The sequence below is a fragment of the Heliangelus exortis genome, chromosome 1, assembly GCF_036169615.1.
Source record: "Heliangelus exortis chromosome 1, bHelExo1.hap1, whole genome shotgun sequence".
NCBI lineage: Eukaryota > Metazoa > Chordata > Aves > Apodiformes > Trochilidae > Heliangelus > Heliangelus exortis.
Window position 1 is genome coordinate 84,732,322 of NC_092422.1, and position 22,618 is coordinate 84,754,939.

Sequence of the window (22,618 nt, forward strand, 5' to 3'; positions counted from 1 at the left end):
GCTCATTAAAAGAAGGGAAGAAACAAGCCTGAGAGACAGGCTTATTAAGAAAATTAATATTCTTTATATAAAAGAAAGCAGACTTTTTGTGGTGCCTGCTTCAGGACACAGTCTGCCAATGCAATGTATAAAAGCAGATGACTGTTGCTCAAGTCAGCTCAGAAAAAAAACCCAAAACTTTTCCTGTAGTTTTTAAAAATGCTCTTCTACCAATTATTTTATAACCTGAAATTGAGTTCTAACTGCTTTCATTGAAAATGTTGAGAACTAATTGCAGTGGAAGAAAATGGGACCAGAATTGTTTACATCTAATATTTCAATATAGGTTTGCAAATAACAATGTGAGCTTTAGGAGCATTTCCAAGCGTTTGCTTAAATAACAGCACTCTGAAATACTTTCCTTAGAGAAAATAATAAAACCAGAACAAAAAAACCAAAGTTAGCCCATGCATTAAATTTTCCTAATGGTTGTAACATCCACTTCTTGAAGTATACACTCATTTAGTGCTGCTCACAGTGTAACTTCTCCTGGGTTGTCCTCTCAAAATCAACGGAGTAACCTTGCTAATAAAGTTTCTGAAGTAGGTAGCAACACCTTCCCTTAGAGGCTAGTGGCACAGCAACTTTCTTGAGCAATGCAAAAACATGGAAAAATTCAGTTTTGGTGATATTAAAAATTTTGATTAGTTGCATGCTGTGGGTTGCATGACAGTGGCCTGGACTGTCTAAACTAGATTAGCATTTCCATGCAATAATCTTACCACTCTGAGACACTGAATAACCTAGAGTGATTTTATTAAGTAAATGGAAGCAGAGGGTAATGAACATTTATTGGACCAACGTAACACCTTGAAATCATAGGCATCAGTCAGACTGAGAGACAGCATACTGGCAAGATCAAGTTTTCTTTACAAACTGATGAGCCCCTGTACAAAAATAAAGTATAAAAGGGGCAAACAAATATTGGTTTCTTTTCAATCCCAGGGCTGCTTCTGAGGTCACATTCAGCGTAAATTTAGAGAAGTCCAAGAGGAGCTCTAAATTATGCAGTGATATTTACAGTACTAAGAGGATGCTTCTCCAGTTGGTGGTTGAAAGAAAAAAAAATATAAAAAAGAATCATAACATCAGCTCTGCACCTGCATGAGTTTTCTGTAGGCAAGTGAAGCTACCAGCTGAGTTTATGGCAGGCTTTTGCCCTCTGCCTACCACACAAATACCAGAGATGCTTTGGATGCATCGTTTGGGCAGGGCAGGAGGCAGGGGGGGTGTGGATTGGGCAGACTGAGGAGTCCTGGGTTTGCCCCGTGCTTCCAGGGACTATGCTCAAGCAGCTCAGTGAGTCACATGGTTCTGCTGCACTTAGAGCCTAGGGGGGGGTTCCAAGTGAATTTTTTGCTACTGAAGGTTCCTACAAGGGAAACAGAAAGAGGAGGCAGGACAGTATGCTAACTGGTGTGCTTTACAGTGTTTGTCTCTTGAAAAAAGGCTTTACAGTGAAAATAAAATAAACAAATATCATCAAGTTAGTCTTTCTACTGTGTAATACCAACTAAATGGTAGCTCCACTTAAAGAAGAAAAGGGTATTAGTTACATTGAATCAGTACATATTGTCATCTACATAAGGCAGAAGAACCTTTCCTAACAGGCAGGATATGTAGAAACTCCAAGGAATTTACATTAACAGAGTCAAAATTGTGTAGTCAAAATGTTTACGGTGGACTATACACAAATTATTAAAATTACTTTACCTGTGTAATGTCATAAGTCTTTGAGATGAAGAATGTGTCACTGAAGTCAGATACCAATGCTTACCAGAGAAGATGTTTGTATTTCTAACATCAGAAACACTCCACTGCTTGATTTTCAGTAGATCTTCCCATCTTTGTGCTTTACTGGGAAAAGAGGTAGTTTTGAGTGTGAATGAACCAGCCACTCCTATGGGCTCAGCTAGTGTGTAAAGCTACCACTGCAACAGCTGATCTACAGGATCACCTCCTCAGGTTCATCCAGGACTAAAATGACACAGCATGACTGCTTGAAAAATTACCTCTTACTCACTAAACACCTTACAGTTTACACCTATCCCCTTTTATAGGGGCTAAATCCAGAAAGATGAGCAGCTACTGTTACTCCATAGGTTCCCTCTTATCCAGGGGATTGCTTTTGCGAGGCGTGCACAGAGTTTCTTGCTGGTTAGTTTCCAGTGCTCCACAAACTATAAACTCAAGGTACTCAGTTAAAGTGTTTCATCTGGGGTGCAGTCACAGAATGGTGATTCCAGCTGTTCAGTGGTACAGCTGAGGTCAAGTGAGGGATTGAGTCCCCTCCTGTGCTGCAGGCTGCAAGCTGTGCTGGGGATGCTGCACCTCGGCTGACCCAGCTGGATGGGATCCTCAGCTGGACTTAAACATTCTACAAGAACCGAGATTTGAGCACCTAACCTGAAGAAGGAGTAGACAGGAGAAGATTAGCAACCTATGCCTTTCATGATTATCACCCTTATCATAAAAGTTCAACCATGAAAACCTTTGCTGATGAGAAGTGCAGTGGTCCCAAACAACTGGGACAGCCCATAGATGAGTTACAGCTGATCTTGAGAACTTTGAGAATAAATCTTTTGAGAACACTGCATCAATTTAATATAAACACTAAACTTCAACTTCATGCTACACAACAGCACAGCCAAGGAAGCCTTGAAGGTAAATCCTTTTAAGGAACACTGCATTTCTGACACCTAAAAAGAGGTGGCAATGCTTGCTTCTAGTGACCATTTTCAGAAAAAAACGCAAACCAGCTGAGCCAGTGAGAGCATTAAGAAGGAAGGGAAACAAAACAGTAGGTGGGTACACGGTTAAATTTTTTTACTTGGCTCTGCTCTAATTCTAAATTAGTTAACCTTGTGGAGCAGAGCCTCAGAAACAGACCACAGGCTGTGCCCTTAAAAGAGTTGAAGAAACCTTTTCTCACTGCACCAGTCAGTGTTGTTCTTGAAGCTCCTTGCGATGAAATGAAGGACCCAAAACCATTTAGTTGTTGAACACATAAAAGGAAGTATATTTAAAATAAAAAAATTGGTCAGACTGTAGAGTCAGTTACCATTTTTAAAGGAATTTACAGGGCTGTTGTAGATGAGTCTTTTGGAATAGTCAGTTTATCGCAATGCCTAAACTGGTTTCTTCATTGCACAGTATTTTCTTTTAAAATGTGTGCATTTTTAAACAATTACATACATATTAAAAATCAGCATTTCGTTGCTTAAACTTAATTAAAACGTTAATACTCTCAGACAACACAGATCTGAAATGGTGAAACCAGTAATTGCCCCCTCCCACCTTACAACAAATTAAATTGAGACAAAATTACAAACACATTTCACTACATGATTATTATTAATAAAAATCAGTTGTGGTTTTTTTTTTTTTGTTTTTTTATAAAGTTGCCCAAAATGCAAGGGATGTGCATAGGTTTACAACTTAGTCAGAATAATATTTTACTTTATTCCCTTGGGTACGTGTTCCCATGAACGGAATGTACTTTGCTGTAGATTACAGGTTTTATCAACACAGATACACCAACGGCATGAACGCTTGCGACTGTCCACATGCATTAAGAGTCAAGACCCAATTTCAAATTTCTAAAAGTTTTACAGAGTTCTTCAAAGAGACAGTATCACATTATCTGGATGTTACACAAAAGTACTTAAAAACGCTACCCTAGGAAAAAAAAAAAAAAAAAAAGAGAAAAAAGGCCTTTAAATTTTATGAATTTGTTTTGTAACCACTAGACTAATTACTTCAAATAAATAAAGGAAAGCAAAGTATTTCAATCCATCAAATCAGATTCTAAAAAGAATGTAGTGTTCCTCCCCCAAGTTAAAGTAACAGAAACATATTATTATTACTATTAAAATAGATTATAGAAAGCAGCATCTATTTTGTGCAGTTTTTAGGGGCCCTTGAAATAAAAAGCTATGATTTCCAAAAATATAACATTCCAAAGGACTGAATAATACATTTATTTAAAGATACAATTTTATTAAAGTTTAGGAGAAATGATTAAAAAAAGATACTGTCTCTTTAAATTAGCGTTTAATGTTTTTCCCCTGCCTCCTATCTATTTGGACATGACAATAGTTATATTTTAGGTCACACTACATCTAGGTAGTCTCTAGGGGCCAAGACCTGTTGACACAAGGTCAAAAACGAAGAGGTTTTCCATGTATGAGGTGGTTCCCAGTAATGACAGATTTTTTTTTTTTTTCAATTCTCTCGTGACTGGTCTAGTAGACCCAGGAGACCGGGACCCACTGTGAGGCTGTACACACAAGCTCGATGGCTTCCTCCAGGTGCCTGATAGTTTCATCTATTTCATTGTTGATAATTGTTAGGTCAAAGTAGTGTGCATATGTTCTCTGTAAGATTTCAGATTCCTTCTGCAGGCGCTGAAGAGATTCATCCTGTTCGGCAGTCAGAAAAGAAAAGAGGAGAGAGAGAAGTTGGATCCTTTCAGACTCTTCCACAACATCTTTCTAAACGTTGCTTAACAGAGAAGGAGACGGGCTAATAAGCTGTAGGGAGGGAGACCTGGGTGGTTTAGATGCCCCACCTACATCTATGGAAATCACACGGGAGAAATGGCATTCTCTGGAAGCTGACATTCAATCGTCACTCAGTTCTTGACACTACTGGAGACAACACTGCTCTAGTGTTAAACAAGCAAGGCAGAGGATGGAAGCTTACAGAAGCAGCACAGACAGGGGCAGTGACCAGACATGAATAAAATGTACAGAGTGCACAAAGAGAAGCTATTGGGCCTATGTCCAGGTAAGAACACGAGAAACAGGGGAGGGTGCATTGTCAGGTATCAGCTGTTCCTGGTTTTGGGACACTTTCTGTTCAACATCAATCCTCACTGATCATCTACTGATAAGGAAGTTCTTACTCCGCATTACTCTCCGGTTCCTATTTCAGAGTTTGCCATTTCCAGCACCTCTTGGTGTGAGATCCTGAAGATGAACCACACAGACCACACTCAAGATGGGCCAGCAACAGTGGCCTGGTGCTCAAAATGGCTTTGTGTCAATGTCCTTAAGAAAACGAGTGCATCCTGCTTTGTGGGTGTGCCATAGGATTCTGCAGCCGGCAACGCTTCAGCGATGGGCTTTGTGGGTGAGGTCCTTTCTCAGGGAATGGGATTGCAAAAGGCTTCTTTCTAGGGCTCTGAGCAACTACAGGGCTCTGAGTATGAATTTTCTTCCTGCAAATTTACTTGAAAACTAAAAAAAAAACAAAACAACCAACAAACCAACAAGCCAACACATATTTGCTGCTTTCAGGAACCTTGGAATAGCCATAGGAACATAATCAAGTCCTGCAAGTTTGGAGTGGACATGGGGGAAAATTACTTATGACCAGAATAGACAGACTCCTGCTGCTCTACAGTATCCATACACTCACCCTACTTGATCCATAAGCTGGGATACACTTTATTATAACAGAGTTCTAGGCTGCAGGAAGTACAGACACAGTGCCTATAGCTGTTTTCACAAGAAATTATCCTGGGAATAGGATTTTATTCAGCTAATTAGAGACTCTCCCTCTCCCTTTTTTTCTGTTCAAAGTTCCCAAGAATTTGTAATTATAGTGACAAACAGCTGTGAAACAGCTGCTTTCAGGTCCTCTGAGGGGAACAACCTGCACTGAGATAGTTCTTCTTTCCCGGAGCTATGAAGCCAGACACTTCTGGGAAAGTTCTGCACCAAAGTTACAGTTCTGCTTCTCTGCTGAGGGCCAGATGTTGCCTTCACTTGATAATCACTACAAATTTCATTCAAAATCAGACAAATGCTCCAGTGATGCTTCCACAGAAAATGCCAGCAAATGCAAATTTAATTTATGCCAGTAACAAACTGGACAATACAGATCAATAGTAATATTAAATATTTTTGTGGAACATTTCATACAGGCAGTGTTTTTAAGCCAAAAACCTAGTTAAGTAAACTGCCAGCTTCTCATAGATTCCAAAAGAGACACCAACTTATATCAGTAGAACATTTAAACTTTTCTGCTTAAATTAGCCTACAAAGGAAAAAAAACCCCATACTTGTAAAGCAGAATATTTTCAGTGCTTTAAAGCTATCTATTATTTTTATATTAAAAACCTATCTTAGGAAAATCACATGGCAACTTTAAAAAAGTTTTAATCTCATGGCACAAGGATAAAAGTACCTGAACCCTCCCCATGAAGCCTTAAAACTGTTAGGATTATATATAGCATTTAACTGCTATTCAGATTTCCCTTCAGTGTTTTCTTTACCTAGAATGAGAATGAACTTTTCTCACTAAAGCATCTATCTTACTGTGACTGACCATAAAAATGTAAAAACTTACAGCTATCTCATCTAATGTCCCTACCAAGTGGTAGGTAGAGAAAAATGATTACTAGTATTTACCATGCACACACAGATGTCACAAAACTAAGACTTAAAAATATACATATATCAAATTAAATATTTTTCTGACTTAGTTTCTCCTAGATCCAACTTTACTGGGATCAAAGTGGCTTGTGTTTTGGAATATCTAAATCTCCTTGCCTGATGGAAATGTAAACCATTACTTCTTTCATGTACTTTTAGGGGCAGTAATAAATTTCAGACAGGCCATTGCAGCAGAACCAAATTTCACCTGTATTTGTGATAGATTCTAGTATCTATACAATAAATAGTATGTATTTGTATGTTCAAAACCATGTAAGGCTTTGCTGTTTCCTCTGCCTGTAATGCCAAAATTCAGCTCTAAAGCTAACACTTCTTCAAAATTTTGCTGGAGTAAGTTCCTCTCAATTTCTCTAAAATTTCTTAGTTAAAATTTGAATAGTGAACATCACAGATTATTCTCAATGAAGAATATTCTCCAGCAATTGTGCTCTCGACGGTGTAAAAAAAGATACTTCTGAAAATGTTCAGCTAGCTGCATGCAGAAAACTAAGGACCACAACTTCAGTAATTTCATATATGGGAGCAGGGCTTCTCCTGTCTTTTCTTCTTCCCTTAGCTCTCATGAAATGTGTCCATTATGTGGGTCCAGCTGCTGTGTGTCCATTATTGAAAGAGATGTTGCTTTCCCATCACTGGAATTCAGTTCACATTCCTAATCTCTCTTTCTCCACCATAGCTGGTGGAGAACTTGGCTTTTATCCATGAAATCTCTCCCATGTGCATTATGGCCACCAGTGACATCTTCAGTTTCTGAAAGCAGGGGTTTTTTTTTTTGGCCTTAAGGTACGTATGAGAATAGCTGCTGCTTGTGACAGTCCAATCACAGACAACTAAAATTCCCTTCTAAGGCTGTAAATGGTGTGTAAACACTGTCAGACCTTTGCCAATTTTGCTCTAACAGAAAGAAATTCTCATCAATTTAAACAGCTGGTGGACTGCAAACTTCTTCAGAAAATTTCTCTTTATTCTTTGGTTGCAGAAAGGGACGAAGCATAGCTAAAATTCAGAATATTCTTGCTGTGTGGTCCTTGATTACTGAGATATTTTGTGTGGTCTATGATGGGCTATAGTCTCTCAAGAGAGATATGCTTAAGATCAGGCCTCTGCACTGATTTTACCACAAAGTTTAGATGTTCAGCTGTAAGAATAGAAATGTTACTCTCTAGTTTCTTTTTACTAGCAGATAATTTTAGTGTGGATATTGGAAGTCATCATTACATAAAAATTTTATTCTAGTGGCAAAAGTAATGTTGAATGGGAACAAGCATATCTACATTCTAAAACTACTGAAATAACCCAGACTACCTTGACAGCCCTTAGCTGGTACTTACAGGCAACTTTCTGCACCATTTTGGCAGCTATGTACAATTAGTGCGAGTGCAGGAAAATGAAAAAAGAAAAGAAAAGATGAAATTTAAGAAAACATAAGGGGGGAGAAAAGGACAGTCATTTACAGAAGTGTTCTCAAAAAGAGTAAGTAAAATAAACGAAGCAGGATAACAGGATAAACAGAAAGGGGTACTCACTATGCAAATGAACCTTCCAAAAAGGAAGCATGAATGGAAAATATGAAGCACACACTCTCCACCCTTGATTACTGCCTTGCAGGCTGCTAACACACAGACACAATTTGCTTATCTCTCTTCATGCAGCCCAGTAAACCTTGGAAAATAGGACCTTGTATTCAGGCAAGATCTGTTGCTACTGCCATTTCCTTCCCCTCCCTTTCTTTAAGTTTAATTGGTACATAAATTAGGATGCTTTGGGAAGTGTGGCCCAATTTAGCAATCTGTGTGCCTGAGTGAACCTTGTGTGCACAGAGACTTTATTCACTGGGGCTTAAAATAGACAGTCTTACAGCATGGATCCAAACATTTAGAACATACAACTTCTACTAATATTTCTTTGACATGAACAAATACATTCCCACCACTACAATAAAATTTACATTTCTGTCCTTTTCCCAATGGATTATGGAAAAAACTTTATCTCACTTATGAACTGCCCCAAATGTCTCTGAATTACTTCCTATACCTAGAAGATTAAATGTTTAGTGTTACTGGTGGTTGAGTGAAGCCTAGGAAGACCATCAGGAGCTGAGACACAGGTATGGAGGCAAGAAACCCAGGCACTGATGTAATTCCACAGAATACCTGGCTGCCTGAGCACTGCTGTAGGCACAATACTTGCCTGACACATCCTAAGAACAATTCCAACTACTTTTTAAGTGGTGCCATGCCATTTGCTTGCACAAAGACAAATTAATTGTAGAATACAACTTCTTAGCATTATCTCATGATTGCAGTGATTTACAGCACATAGCAACACCAGCAGCTAAACAATTACTTCACTAACACTGCAAATTGTGATGTTCTGAGGGATCTTCATCTGTACACCTGTAACATACTGGTTGGAGTAAGCATCCATAAGACACTGTGAAATGACATAACTTACTGCTGTGAAAGTTTAAAGGTTCTTCTTCTCCTTCCATCTCTCTCCCTGGCTATATTATTTCACTGCTTGTGCAGTGAAATATTCTGCGAATATATTGAAATATATTCTGTATTATTTCACATTGGTGCTTGTCAGAGCCTTTGTGAGCTGCTTGAAAACAGAAACAATCCATCCAATTTAGAGCTAGAGTAGCTCATTGAAGGATCTGGTAAGTACCATGGCCAGTGAAGACTGTAAATATGTGGCCCAGAAGGAAGGCAGAGAGAATTGCTCCCTTCAGCAATAGCTAAATAGGAGAATGCCTCAGTTGCTTGCAGAATTGCAGCACAAGGTCAGTACTTTCCACACTCCACTTGCTATTTTAGTAACAAATGAAAACACTTGCATTTTCATGTTTGCCTTGTTCCTCACTCCCTGTAAGCCTCTGATGTGATGTCATAGTTTCATACTTAGGATATTATAATTACATTTCTGTAGAAACAGGCTGTAGATACAGGGCCTTTGACCTTAATTTTGTGTGACCAAGGAGACAGCCAGGAGGTTTGGAAGAGTTTCATGGACAAAGCCAATTGATTAAATACCTTAATATCATGGTTTAAAGGAAGACTGAGCAGATAAAGTATTTCTGTAAATACTGTTTGCCCTGTTGTGAACTAAATCCAGAATTGCTTGATATCATCTCTGAAATTAGTAGCAATCTGCAGAGAAGATGCTTTATAAAAACTAAGTAGAAATTCAGGATGTTGACTTTCCATGAAGACTTAATATAATTCCACAACAATTCCACAACAACTATCCCTTTGGTCAAAGCTTCCAATTGTTAGAACAGACTTTGAAATTAGTAAGCCTACTTTTGTATATATTTGCTGTACAAAAAAATGCTAAAAGATAAGGGTAGGATGACAGCATAGTCATGGACATCTGTTTCTTCAATTTAGTTTCTTCGTATTCTTCATATCAAAATGAACTTCAAGTTCATATTTTGAAATAGAAAAATTGGTTAATGAACAATAAATACATCTAAATCAATAATGCTGCCATACAACTGTCATTCTGTCTTTCCATTTGCATGTAAGGAAACAACTGAAGAGTCTTATCTGTGTATTTGAGTCTCAATCTTAATTCTGTCTCTGATACTACATCAGATTGCAACATTCCATACCTCATTAATTCCTGGGGTAATCGTAGGTGCAGCAATAAAAACAACAAAAGGAGCAAACTCTGCAGTTCTCAGGACCTTCAATGCCTAGGTGGAAAAAATCAGGTACTTTAGAAGAATCCCCCAACAATCAGTGTGAAATAAGGTTAGTCACACAAACAAAGCACATGAAATCATGATTTACCAATGCTGGTGTATGTTTTTAACTGATCTGGAGTCAAGATCTTAGTAATACAGACACTTAACTTTCTGCATTGTTTTACATTTTTGGTGGTGAAACAGTATAATCATCCTTAGCTAAATGAGTTTTCAAGACAATGAAAGCTTCACCATTTTCAGAGAGGTTCTTTCCAGACAGTCTCAAAGAACACATAGTTCTGTTTGCATTTTTAAACTGAATGATTAACACCAAGTGAAAAAATTCAGTCATGCCATAAACAGGGAAAAAAAGGCAACTATATTTAAGAATAAATATTTATTAGACTACAACTTTTGACTTTTTCTACCTACCAACACATTGTTATTTTCTGAAACAAATTAAAATGTGATGTGAAAGGTTTCAAGTTTTTAAAAAGTAAGCAGAGTGAAGTTTTTTAAAATGTGAGCATAGCACTAATGGAGTAAATGCAGTACCAATCTCCTGAAACAAATGAATGGCTCTATGCAAAATAAAAGAGCTTTAAAAAGTTGACCTTAAAAAGTTGACTCAGTAATAATTTATTGACACACAGAGCTGTCATATGTGAAACTTTGGTACAGATCCAAGCTAGACTGAAGTGCAGGACAGCACGTAAACATACCTCAGCTGAACTTAAATGGATGGACAGGATAAAAGTAAGACCACTAAAGGTCAGCCTTATTTTGGTCTTTCCACTTCCTGTCTTCTCCAATGTTTTTTCTTAAAAAACTCCCAAACCAACAAACAAACTCCTATAATCTATCGTTTTCCCAAGCTACAGCAGTTTTTATCTCTGCTGCTTGAAACCCACCTATATATAAAATCTGTACCAGCCTCCCCTATATAAGAGATAAATGACATACGTGAAAGTCAAAAAAACCTTGCATAACTAAGAGTACCCAAGGGAAAACAGGCAAGTGGTGTAAGATAACCAGGAACAAGTTCATTAATAGGCTGACCTTAACGAGCTGAGATGAATGTATGAGGAAGCTGATCAAGAAAGAGGCTTGCAAGACAGATGTTGAAGGATACTTAGCAAAGGCAGCTGATACCAAATATAAATATATTCTAACAAAGATTTAAATGGCTTCTGAGAACTGTAATGTTTCTGAATAATACAAGTTGAAAAGATTCATCGAGAAAGTTTACTTGAAACTGCTGCTGCTCCATTTGAAGGAACTATAAATGCTGCTCTCCCTGAGAATTGTTATATGTGGGATTTTACTTTTCAGAAAAGTACCACACCAGCATACTATGCAAACTGTCCTAAATAATTCATTATTTCATTTCTGTTATGAAATTCTTTAAGAATTTTATCTTCTTGAATTCATTCACAAAAGAAAGAAGGCAGCAAATCTAGATTTTAATTAATCTTTCCTCCCTCTCCTTCAATTTGCAAGAATAATAAAAACATCACATTTGTTCATACTCATGTTGTTCCACTTAATAAAACATATAAACTTGCCCCTGTGAACTAAGTCACATCTACTAAAAGTCATAGACTACATGACTATTTCAAAGGAAATTTATCAGAATTTTCCACTTAGGATTTTACACAATAAATGAGTCAACTGTTAAGTGTTTACAAAGAAACTGATTTTCCTTCCTGGCCTTTTCCAAAAAAGTATAATATTGCAACACAGAAAAGAATTTATAAAGTAACAACACTCATCTGATCATTGTGCAAACAGGATGAGTACTGGTGATTGACCACAAATGTTTCTGGCCATTCTCAGTAGGATATGGAACCAAGAATCTGGTAGGAACAAGATAACAATCTAATACAACAGGAATTTTTGAAAATATTGAAATTTTACTCCTGACAATCACTCTTCTGACATGTTTCACTGGACATGAGGCTAATACAGTAAAAAGTTAGAGGGTAGATTTTCAAGTTACAGTAGCTGTATACGAAGCCAAACCATGAATTTGTTTCTGCTGTCAGTTCTTCTAATCAGATGATTACCAGAATTCTACTTCACAGACTGAAACCTTGATGTTCCAGGGACTTCTATTACACATTACAATGTGCATAACTTATCTTATTTGGTTAAATAACTAAAAATAAATATGTATCAATGAAATTAGGCTGAAGGATTTGTGGCAAGTACCATTTTCACATACTTCTGATTAATTACCTGAGGTTCTACATCAAGTATTGCAATTAGTCCCTGCTCATGGATCTTTCTTATTGTTTCCAGTTTTGTCCCATACATTGCATCCTCATGGCTGCCATACTCCAAATACTCATTGTTTGATATATCCTGCATCATTTGGTCATGTGATACAAAGTAGTAATTTTTCCCATTTTCTTCATCTTTCTTTGGAGGTCGGGTTGTGTCTGAAAACACAAAATCATTTTAGTACATAAGCACTGTTAGGATTATATAGGGCTTTTTGTTTGGTTTATCAATACTTATTCACTGAAGGATGACCTGTCAAATCACACAGAGAACAACAAAGCAAGAGCTTGTGGCAAGCAGAACGACAAGGGCTGGGAAAAGCAGGGGCTTGGGAGATAGGTGTTGATTTTTACATTTTCTATGTCCCTTCATCTCCTGCTTTGCCCGACACACAAGAAAGAACAAAAGGTCATAAATAACCTTTTATCGGTCAAGACTATGAGACCTTTGCTGTCATCAGCAATCAAAGGACAGATTCCACAGTTTTTATAGTTTCTAAACAATTCCAGTAACATCTCTGCTTTACCCCCGTGGCCAACTACTGAGTGCAATTCTGTTCAACACCTTCATGAATGATCTGGATGATGGGGCAGAGTACACCCTCAGCAAGGCTGCCAATGACACAAAACTGGGAGGGGTGGCTGATACACCAGAGGGCTGCGTGGCCATCCAGAAGGACCCTGACAGGCTGGACAAACAGGTTTACAGGAACCTCATGAAATTTGGGAAGTGGAAGTGCCACGTTCTTTGCCTGGGGAGGAACAAACCCATACAAATGCTGGGGGCTGACCCATTGGAAAGCAGCTCAGGAAAGGCCCTGTGTGGTTCCTGGTAGACACTGTTGAACACGATCCAGGGATGTGCCCCTGTGGCAAAGAAGGGCTATGGGTATCCTGGGATGCATGAGAAGAAATATTGGCAACAGATGGAGGGGGATGATCCTTCTCCCCTGCCCAGCACTGGTGAGGCCACACCTGGAGTGCTGTGCCCAGATCTATGTTCCCCAGTACAAGAGAGATGTGGACATACTGGAGAAAGTCCAGTGAAGGGGCAGTAAGGGACTAGAGCATCTTTCCTATGAGGAAAGGCTGAGAGAGCTGGGACTGTTCAGCCTGGAGAAGACAAGGCTCAGGGGTGATCTCTTAATTTTGTGCAAATATCTAAAGTGAAGGTGGAAAGAACATGGAGCAACTCTCTTTCCAGTGATGCTCAATGACAAAGCAAGAAGTAATAGTCACACATGTGTGTGTATTATGGTTGGACTTGGTTTCCAACCATGAGAATTCTGTGATTCTGTGATTTTGTGAAACACAGGACTTTCTGTCTCAATGTAAGGAGACACTTTTTCACTGTGAAGGTTATTGACCACACACACAGGTGGGTCAGAGAGGTTGTGGAGTCTCTGTCATTGGAGATCTTCAAAAGCCACCTGGACATAGCCCCAGGAAACTGATTCTAGGAGGTTGTGCTTGGGCTGTATGGTTGGACCAGATGATCTCCAGAGGTAAGGATCTCAGCCATTCTGTTATTCTGTAGAATATCTGCTCTTCTTTTCTCCACACGTTTGCCAATATCCACTTGCTTCTCTTTTTCTAATATTCCCTCACTAACTGATTTACTCTCATATTTTTCCACTATCCTATTTATGTTGGTGACATATCTGAAACACCACATCTCTTCCCAATCTAATCCCATATCTTCCAACAACCCTACCATAATTTCAAACAAGGTATCAAAAAATTGAACTAATTTTCTATTTTTATTTATGCTTACCACTGTTTTGAGGATTAATTACAATATTTAAAAGATGAAAAGTTCTATAGAAATATCATAGTTATTTTAAGGAATTAAAACAATGGATTATATAACCCACATATATTATACTCACACTGCTGCCCTAGGCCTACTGATCTTACATAGTCTCAGATCACCTAAATTATAATATTCTGTAAAAAATATCTGTATTTTCCTTTTATTTAACCTAAATTCTTATGAGGTTTTCTTCTTCTGAGTGTAAAAGTCTAAGTCTAAAATTGGGTGAGGGCCTGATCACTTGTGATCTGAAGGGATGAAAGCTATGTAGCAATAACATACTTTTTTACTATAATGTTTCTGCAGACCTAAATGTTAAGAGATGTATGGCATACTAATCCTTTTAATTAACTACCATGGTGTGTGACATGACCTTTATGGTTAGGTTTTCAGTAGGTAGATAATTTCTGCTTAAAACATCCCCAAAACTCCACACCTAACTTTAGATCTATTTAGAAACCTACCTACTCCCACCACAGTTTTGTAGAAGAACACAGAGAATGCAGAAACATCCACCCCTGAGAGCTGGAGAGAATAAAGTCAATTACCTAGAGTCAGCTGAAAAACAGGGCAAATTCCAAATTCCCATAACACTTAAAAGTTTATGTGATGTATTGTATATGATCTATTGAAATCACTATCATAAGGAAGCAATCCTTAAAAAGACACCAGCACAAAGTGCTGTTTTAAACGCCTTAAATCTGAAACTTCCACATAGGATTATAAAATATATGGCAGAAATTAAGAAAGATTACTGCTTTTCTGGAGTGGGGCTGGAAGTTAGGTGATGTCTAAAACAGAGATCTAAGTATCATATTGATGCTTAAGCACCTGAATTTCATCCTGATTTGCAGCCTAGTCTTTTTAGTCTTCTCATACTGTCAGGGACTTAAGGCATGGTCATCACAGGATGGGGTGACTCTATTTTAATAATAATTTGAAGGTGAAATAACTAGTTCAGCTTCTACCTCTCCACACCAATACAGTTAATACTTGAGAGAGACTGGGTGAAAAGCATACTGCAAAACATTTATTACTCTGCTTTGGAAAACATATTTGCTGGGTTAACTACACTGTTCCCCCCCTGTAATCTTGACTGTATTGAATAACATAGATAGAACATCACACACCTTGTCTAATTCAGGATTTTAGTCTTTCAATATAAACAGTAGTGTACAAACCAGTGCAGTTTCACACTGGTGGGATCTAATGACTCGTGCTTTCAAAAGGCCTGCCCTTCTGTTTTCCTTCTCCTGGCACTAATTTCTGTCTAACTCCTTAGTGAGCAACACTGGGGAATTTAAATCAGCAGCCAACTAACCCTTTCCCCTTCTTATAGGTTTGTAGATAAGTTCTTAAAAATAACACTCTTTAGCAACAACAAAAATCCTTATAGGTAGAAAAATATGTGCCATTTTAAAGTAAAGCACTAACAAGGTATAAAGAAAACTAAATGCAAAATGGTCATCAATGTCACTTCTGAGCCATAAAGCCAGCCTGAAATAGTGGCCAGTTAGCAGCTGGATGTTCATGTTTCAGTTTGCCTAGCTTGAGGAAAAGGGTGTATGTCCCTTTATGAACATGTAGTAAGATATGAAGTTCCTGCTGATGAAATTTCAACAGAGAATTTCATGAAGGGAAAACACTCCTGTGCTCTTTGTAACAACTCACTTGTAAGCAGTGAAGTTAACTGTGTGCGTTTTTTTTTTCTCTCTCTGGTTTTTTCTTTCTTTTTTTTTTTTTTTCTTGTCACCTTGTCATCTCTGGAAACTTTAACTTATTTTAGTATAATACCAGTTAAACTGTGAATAAGTAACTTAAAGCATTCAGATAAGGTATACATTAAAGGTTCTGTCTAAATCCAGTTTAATTTTTCTTCTCATGGGGATTATACGCAGTTTTAAATGTCTAGGCTGTTCCCATTTTACCTGAAGTGTGAAAGTAAATTATCACAGAAAAATGAAAAACGTTTTAGCCTTCATTCTAAAATAATAAATAATAAAATAATAAATAATAAACCTGTGGGATAGAGAGAAGCATGCTTAGAAAGAAGTTTTGTTTATTTGATTATTTATTTGTTTATTTGATTATTGAGAAACACTTGATGCAAAAGTAATGCTACTTACTACCTCCCCCTCTGAAAAAAAACCAGAGGAATATACCCCTATCACAGTTCCCACCTTTATAATAGGATTTGTCTCAGCAGAATCAAACACATAAGGCAGTAGGAGGGGTTTGTTGTCAAGGACGATACAAACAATTTTACAGTACACTGAACATTGCTACTTACGAGGAATGGGGTAAGCGAATCTGTCTGGGTGTTTTGTGATGAGTGTGTTTTTTATGTGTCTTCTACCGACACCGTGTGCACCTAATCCACAACACAAAAAAGAATTACAAATTTTCCACTAGAAGGCATTCAAGACTCTGCTGTTATGGTCAGAATAATAACTCAAAATTACCTAGTAAGACTAGTGTTTTCCGTTTGAATGCTGGCAGTTTTACTACTTCTTCATATGTGACGAGATCTAATTGATCAAACACTAAAACACAAAAGAAACCCCCACAGGGATAAGAAAAAAAGGTATAGTAAGGGTGATAATTAATTGTGCTATGAATCATAAACTTAGCAAGTTTTAGATTAATGAAACAAAGTAACGCGTTACGGAAAAACAAAACCATTTCACTGTGCAATTTTAACAAAAGTGTTCATTAAAGAAATTGTTAAAAAGCAATAACAAAGCTACTGAAATGCTCAAGGAAGTTTGCATGTCCCTTCATGCAGTATTCAGCAGACCAGAAAAATTAGCTAAAATGGCATGCCATTCATGTTTGCATTCCTAAGAAATAGCAATACTAAAGAAAAATTTGTAGACAGTGACCAACATGAATACAGTATGAGAACATCTATTTACACTAAAGATAGGGATACTTTCATAATAATGTTTTAACAAAATCTATAAGAAATGCATAGGGAAGAGTGTTAATACTTTGTATCATTTATTCTTCAAAACAACCACCCTGTTAATTGTAATTAGAGTCCTCTTTAAACACACGTGCTAGTTAAACTGACATGCTTTAAAAACTTGTGACAGAATGAAGAATTCTGACAAAAAGTGATGGCATTACATAAAAGAACCTCCATGATATTTAGGGAAAAATTGTCAAGGTATTATTTCAGAAATAATTTCAACTGCAGTAGAAAATGAATGAATTCCAGCATGCCTATCAGTCTGTTGTCAATTGCCAAGGTATATAATGATGGACAAATCAAGTTTTGTTCATTTTTCTTCATTTTGTTCATTAAAAACACTTTATTCCTCCTGTGCAAAATCACACAACATTTCTGGTACTACTTGCAGAATTCTAACGAGAAAGAAGCCAGGAGCCAGTTAATTATATTTATAAAGATTACAGCAATCAGTAATTGTGCAGAACAATGAACAAGAGTTTTCTGTTCTGTGTTTAAGCATGCTACAAAAAGAGGGGAGGAAAGACTGCTTCTTGAGTAGGGGATCTTTGATGGTTTCCAAGTCCTAAGCTGGTGTATTCACCTCAACTATATCCCATTCATCAGTTGGATGAGGATGGATATATCCCTATCCCTCTCCCCCTTTCCAAAACCCCTCGGGAAAGTAGGCAGTGGCAGGAGCTTTGGTTTGCATGCCCTAGAAGTCCTAAGCCACCAAGATAAGCATTAAGACTCTGGAGCCTAAGAGAAAGCACAGGCTCTTTGTACTAAAGTCCCTGTTAAAGCAGCAAAGGATTTAACTTAATGTATTTCTTTTTATAGGGCAGATTTTTCAATTCAATGGCATTCTTAGTTACCCTAGAGAAAAAAGAAAACTACTTCAATTTGGTCTAACAACAAATTAGTCAATTGACATACTCAAACCTTTAAGACTTTGAAAAGATACAGATATGAAAACTACCTATTTTATTTGAAATACTTTTAATTTAATCCTACAGAACAATCTCCTTCAACTTTTCCCCAAATATTATAAGCAAGAAATTGGTTATATTTTTATTCCATTCTGCAAACCTACAGACATGGAATTCTTACTACTTTCCTCTTTACACCTTCACACTATTTAAACTAATTAATATTTCTTTTCATATTAAAAAAAGCTAAAGACGTACATGTTAAACAGCTCTACCATTCTAACCATCTAGGCCTGCAAGTATCTTTTTACTTAAAAAAAATAAAAAAAATTAATCAATCTTCTACTTTCTTCTTGAACAAAACCACATTATGTTAGATACAAACAACAGGAACAAACAACAGAAATGGTATGTGTATTAATGCTTTCATCACAAACCAGCAGCATGGAGAAGATGTGTCTCAGTCTACAAAGAGTTAACTAATGATTGTAGGGTTTTCAGGAGCAAAACAAAAATGATTAATTTTTTAATATACACAAGAGAGAAGGAATACAGGGCACATTTAAAGGCTGAACTTTAATGCTTCTGTGTTACTAGCTAATAAAGAAAAGGAGTTCTTGAAAGGAAACAGTAAGAAGCAAATAAAGAGGCATTGTCACTTGACAGGTTACTTACATGCAGAGAGGCCATTGGGAGTAAGACAGCATGAAAAATGTACAGGGGTCATTGAGATATGGCTTGTAATATATTAGTAAAATAAAAAGTATATGCACAAAATAAACTTTACCATGCAATAGTCTAAACACAAGGCAAATAAATCACATTAAGAAATGATAAACATATTTTATAAAAGCTTGGCAATTTTTTACTTAATGTATAATATGAAGCATAGGCTCTAATATGTTCTAAAGACTGTTCTTTTATGAAGTCCTACAATAACATTTCAGTAAAATGATAATAAAAAATATATCTAGGTATCTCTAGAGCATTTATAGAAACATCTGGGAACCTAATAATGAAAAATTTAATTTTTTATGTAGACTTTGGTCTAAAAATGTCTTAAAGTGATAAGACATGATAATGAAATTGTCTCTTGAAGGACACCATACTCTAAGACCAAACGTAGAAGATAAAAAAAGGGGTATTTTTCTTGTACAGAAGAATATTTTTGCTTTTAATTATAACAAGTAAGTAAAATATTTTCCTCTTTACTTCATAAACTGTGTCTGATTTGCAGAATAATTTCATTTCTACTTCTAGTAATATCCCAACATATCATATCAAAATCTTAGCTTTCAAATCATTAGCTAGCCACACTCATCTTAGCTGACTATTAAATATTTCACCAGGTCATTTCTCTGCACACCAGTTCAATCTCATTTCTAAGAGAAAAATAACAAGGAAGTCCAAATTGATTACACACTATTAAATGATTTACTGAATTTCATATTATGATACAAGAATAATAAATTATTTGTTCTTGTAAGAGCAATTAGACTGGATTAGTTCCAAATTAATTAGGCTTATTTTGCATCCAACAGAAGAAAAGATCTGCCTTATATTCTGAGGCAGCTATACTGAAAGCTTGCAAAAGGCAGTGCTGTCCTATTTCTGACTAAAGCAATACCAGATGTGAGAAAAGTCATTAAGAAGAGGTAAATTGGGTACCACCTTAAACTCATGTGAGCACCACAGCATTTCAGTACCTTTATATCCTACGTTTGTCACCACTCACTGGGTTTTTACTGCCATCACCTTTAATACCTCAGGGGCACTCAGATCAGTTAACATTTCTAAGTGAAATCTTGATTCTAATCTATGTTTTCATTAACTTTTTGAAAGGGGAAGTGTCACACAGTATTTTGAAAAGAATTTACTTTATTAAGTTACCATTACTTTATGGTAATTTTGATAATTTTTAATATCCATGTTTCTCCTTTTTGGCAAAAGCTGTGCTTGGATGTGAAGTGACTATTTGCACTGATGGTGGCAAGCAGTAAGGCAGGCAAATTCTGTGACTCCAAGGGCTGTCAATTTTCTTCAAAATGACCCCCCTACATCAAGACAGGAAGGTCTTAAATCCTTTCAAGGATTTAATTGATGGGAAGTCTTTGAGCTAGTTTTGCTCCTGTAGTATTACCTGCTCCATCTTCCCTGGCCATCCTCTCTCCTTTGCTTATTCCTTTGCAGCATGCTGTGATTACTCTCACTGACAATATTAACAATGCAGCTGAACTGGGAACTGTATTAAGAAATGCAACTGCCCTAAAATTACATTTGCATTGTTTTTTGTTGCACTGTTCTTCAATTAATTCAGTTAATACCATGGCTGTGCAGAGTTACACTGGTACAACTGAGGGGTGCAGCCATGCTGTGGGAATGTATGCTGGGAGCAATGGATAATACTTTCAAACCAGTACTATAAAAACCATAGATTCATAAAATCCAGTTTACTCTCAAGGTTTTATGTTCAGGTTGTAATTAGTAAAACATGGTTTAGTGGTACTGTAAAGAAGTGGAAACATTAAAACAAGGAAAATGTTAAACCAACAAAAGGAAATAAGTTGAAACTTTCAGTCTTTACTTGTAAGGGTTTTCAGGATAATAAGTAATTCTGTATTTAACATCTTAAATGTCAGAGTGAATTAAGAAGTCTAAACGACAACTATTGTTCACTTTCTGAGATTTTATTTTCAAAGGCCTGCTAATAAACATAAATTCTGTAGCACTGATATATTATGAACTCTAATGCTGCACATAGATTGTATAGGTAAGGAGAAATATGAAAGTTTATATTGTTTAACTGGTGCATTCATGAATGCAACTGAAAAACCTGCCAGAAATGAAGGCAGTATCTAACATACTTTCATTACAGTGTTGGTATATCTTTTAATTCTAATAAAAATCTCTGCAAGTCTCCCATGAGAACACAACAACATATTTATCATCACAGTATGTGACATCAATGCAAAAGCAGTAGAAACAGTTTTGACACATTGAGTATTTTGTATTAACAGAAGACAGGAACTAAACTCTGCTCATGAATGAAAGGGTCTTCCTTCTTTACTACTAAAAGTAAGAAATATTGATCAGCAAGGATACACTTGCTCTACACTTGTACTTTCAAAATTTTCTAAAACAAATCAATTATTCAGCAGGCTAAAAATAAAACCAAAAGTTAGGATTCAGGCTGAAATAACTTAATGGAGGAAAAAATTCCACAGTTTATTATATTTGGTAACTGTTAAAAACACAGTGACTCTGCAATGGCTCTTACTCCCAGCTATCATGCTTAAAGAAAATTTTTCTTTCACAGTGTTTTCACATATATAATCTATAACTTCTATAATATGTAACACATATTAACAGGATGCTATTGGAAAGTCTTCTGTAGAGCACTGTACAGTTATACAGATTGCAAAATTCATATCATACTGGTTTCTAGTGCTCCTTTAAATACAAAAACCAAAATGATGTAAACCTACATTAGGATATATTATGGTGCATTCATTTTGTTGCAGCTTCCCTCTCCCTTATTAAGCTATATACTTAAACAGCAAAGAACAAGCAGAGTAATGTTGGCAGAATTAGAATTTTACTTATAGTTTCTTAAGTAACTCAATGTTTAACAGTGCCAGCTGAACAATTGGCAAGGTTTATATTGTAAAAAATCTAACCTGTTAAAGAGTTAAAGATGCTTGCTTATTTTTTTTTTTCCATACCTGCATTGTGCTTTGCCAAATATTTGTCTTTGTACTGCTTTTTTTTCTTTCCAAACCAAGTACAGCTGGCCTGTTGCTCCTGTTTGGTCTTCTCCATAGCAATGCAAGCAACTCGCCTGGCATATAGAGGAAAAAAAATTTTTTTGTTGTAATCAATGTATTTTTAAAAAGCTTCACAGAACGAGTTAGAAAAATAAGACTTTTTAATAGTACAAGAAAGAGTACAGTAAAACTTTTTTTTTTTTTTAAATCACTTATATGCAGAAGTATTTTGATATGAAGAATAACTTCTTAGTGGTAGATCATGAAAGCTCACTGAGAAAGTGAGGATGGAGGAAGGGTAACTACTAAAAATGGCTGCAGACCAATTTGCAGCACATTAAACTGGAAAATCAGGAAGCATGAGAAAACCACCATGGTCTAAATAACTTCAGAGCAAGTTGTGCTGTGGAACTGTACTGAGGTTGATTTTTAGGATGAAGTATTGCAAGTGTTCCTCTTGTAATGCACAGCAGCATCTCTCTTATGTCAGAGCTTGCATGGGAGCTCTTCAGATGGAAAGAAATGTCTTGTCTACCTGTGTCTATTCTAGCAAAATCTCCCCTAGCCAGTCCAGGTGGTACAGGTGCTGTTAAGCCCCTTACAGCACTGTAATTCTTTTACATAGCAAACCTTGTATGAAGTATTTTCGGCTTGGCTATCCATTTGATAAACTTTCTTGAGTTGTA

The 22,618-nt window shown here is 36.6% G+C and overlaps 1 protein-coding gene across 20 annotated transcripts in view; it reads right to left on the minus strand.

Annotated features, from left to right (window-relative positions):
* Positions 1–3,029: 3,029 nt before the first annotated feature.
* CASK (calcium/calmodulin dependent serine protein kinase) overlaps positions 3,030–22,618 on the minus strand; it is a 192,339-nt gene continuing 172,750 nt past the window's right edge. For 8 of the 20 annotated variants that reach the window (XM_071751375.1, XM_071751316.1, XM_071751278.1 and 5 more), the window contains 7 exons: positions 21,891–22,006; positions 16,749–16,829; positions 16,577–16,657; positions 12,430–12,632; positions 10,117–10,200; positions 7,832–7,858; positions 4,000–4,460 (listed from right to left, as the gene is read on the minus strand). In XM_071751375.1, coding sequence (XP_071607476.1) covers positions 4,284–4,460; positions 7,832–7,858; positions 10,117–10,200; positions 12,430–12,632; positions 16,577–16,657; positions 16,749–16,829; positions 21,891–22,006 — 769 coding nt within the window. In that variant the 3' untranslated portion in view covers positions 4,000–4,283. Of the gene's footprint in view, positions 4,461–7,831; positions 7,859–10,116; positions 10,201–12,429; positions 12,633–16,576; positions 16,658–16,748; positions 16,830–21,890; positions 22,007–22,618 lie in introns of all 20 variants that reach the window. The other 12 variants (XM_071751298.1, XM_071751261.1, XM_071751230.1 and 9 more) reach the window with 6 other exon arrangements.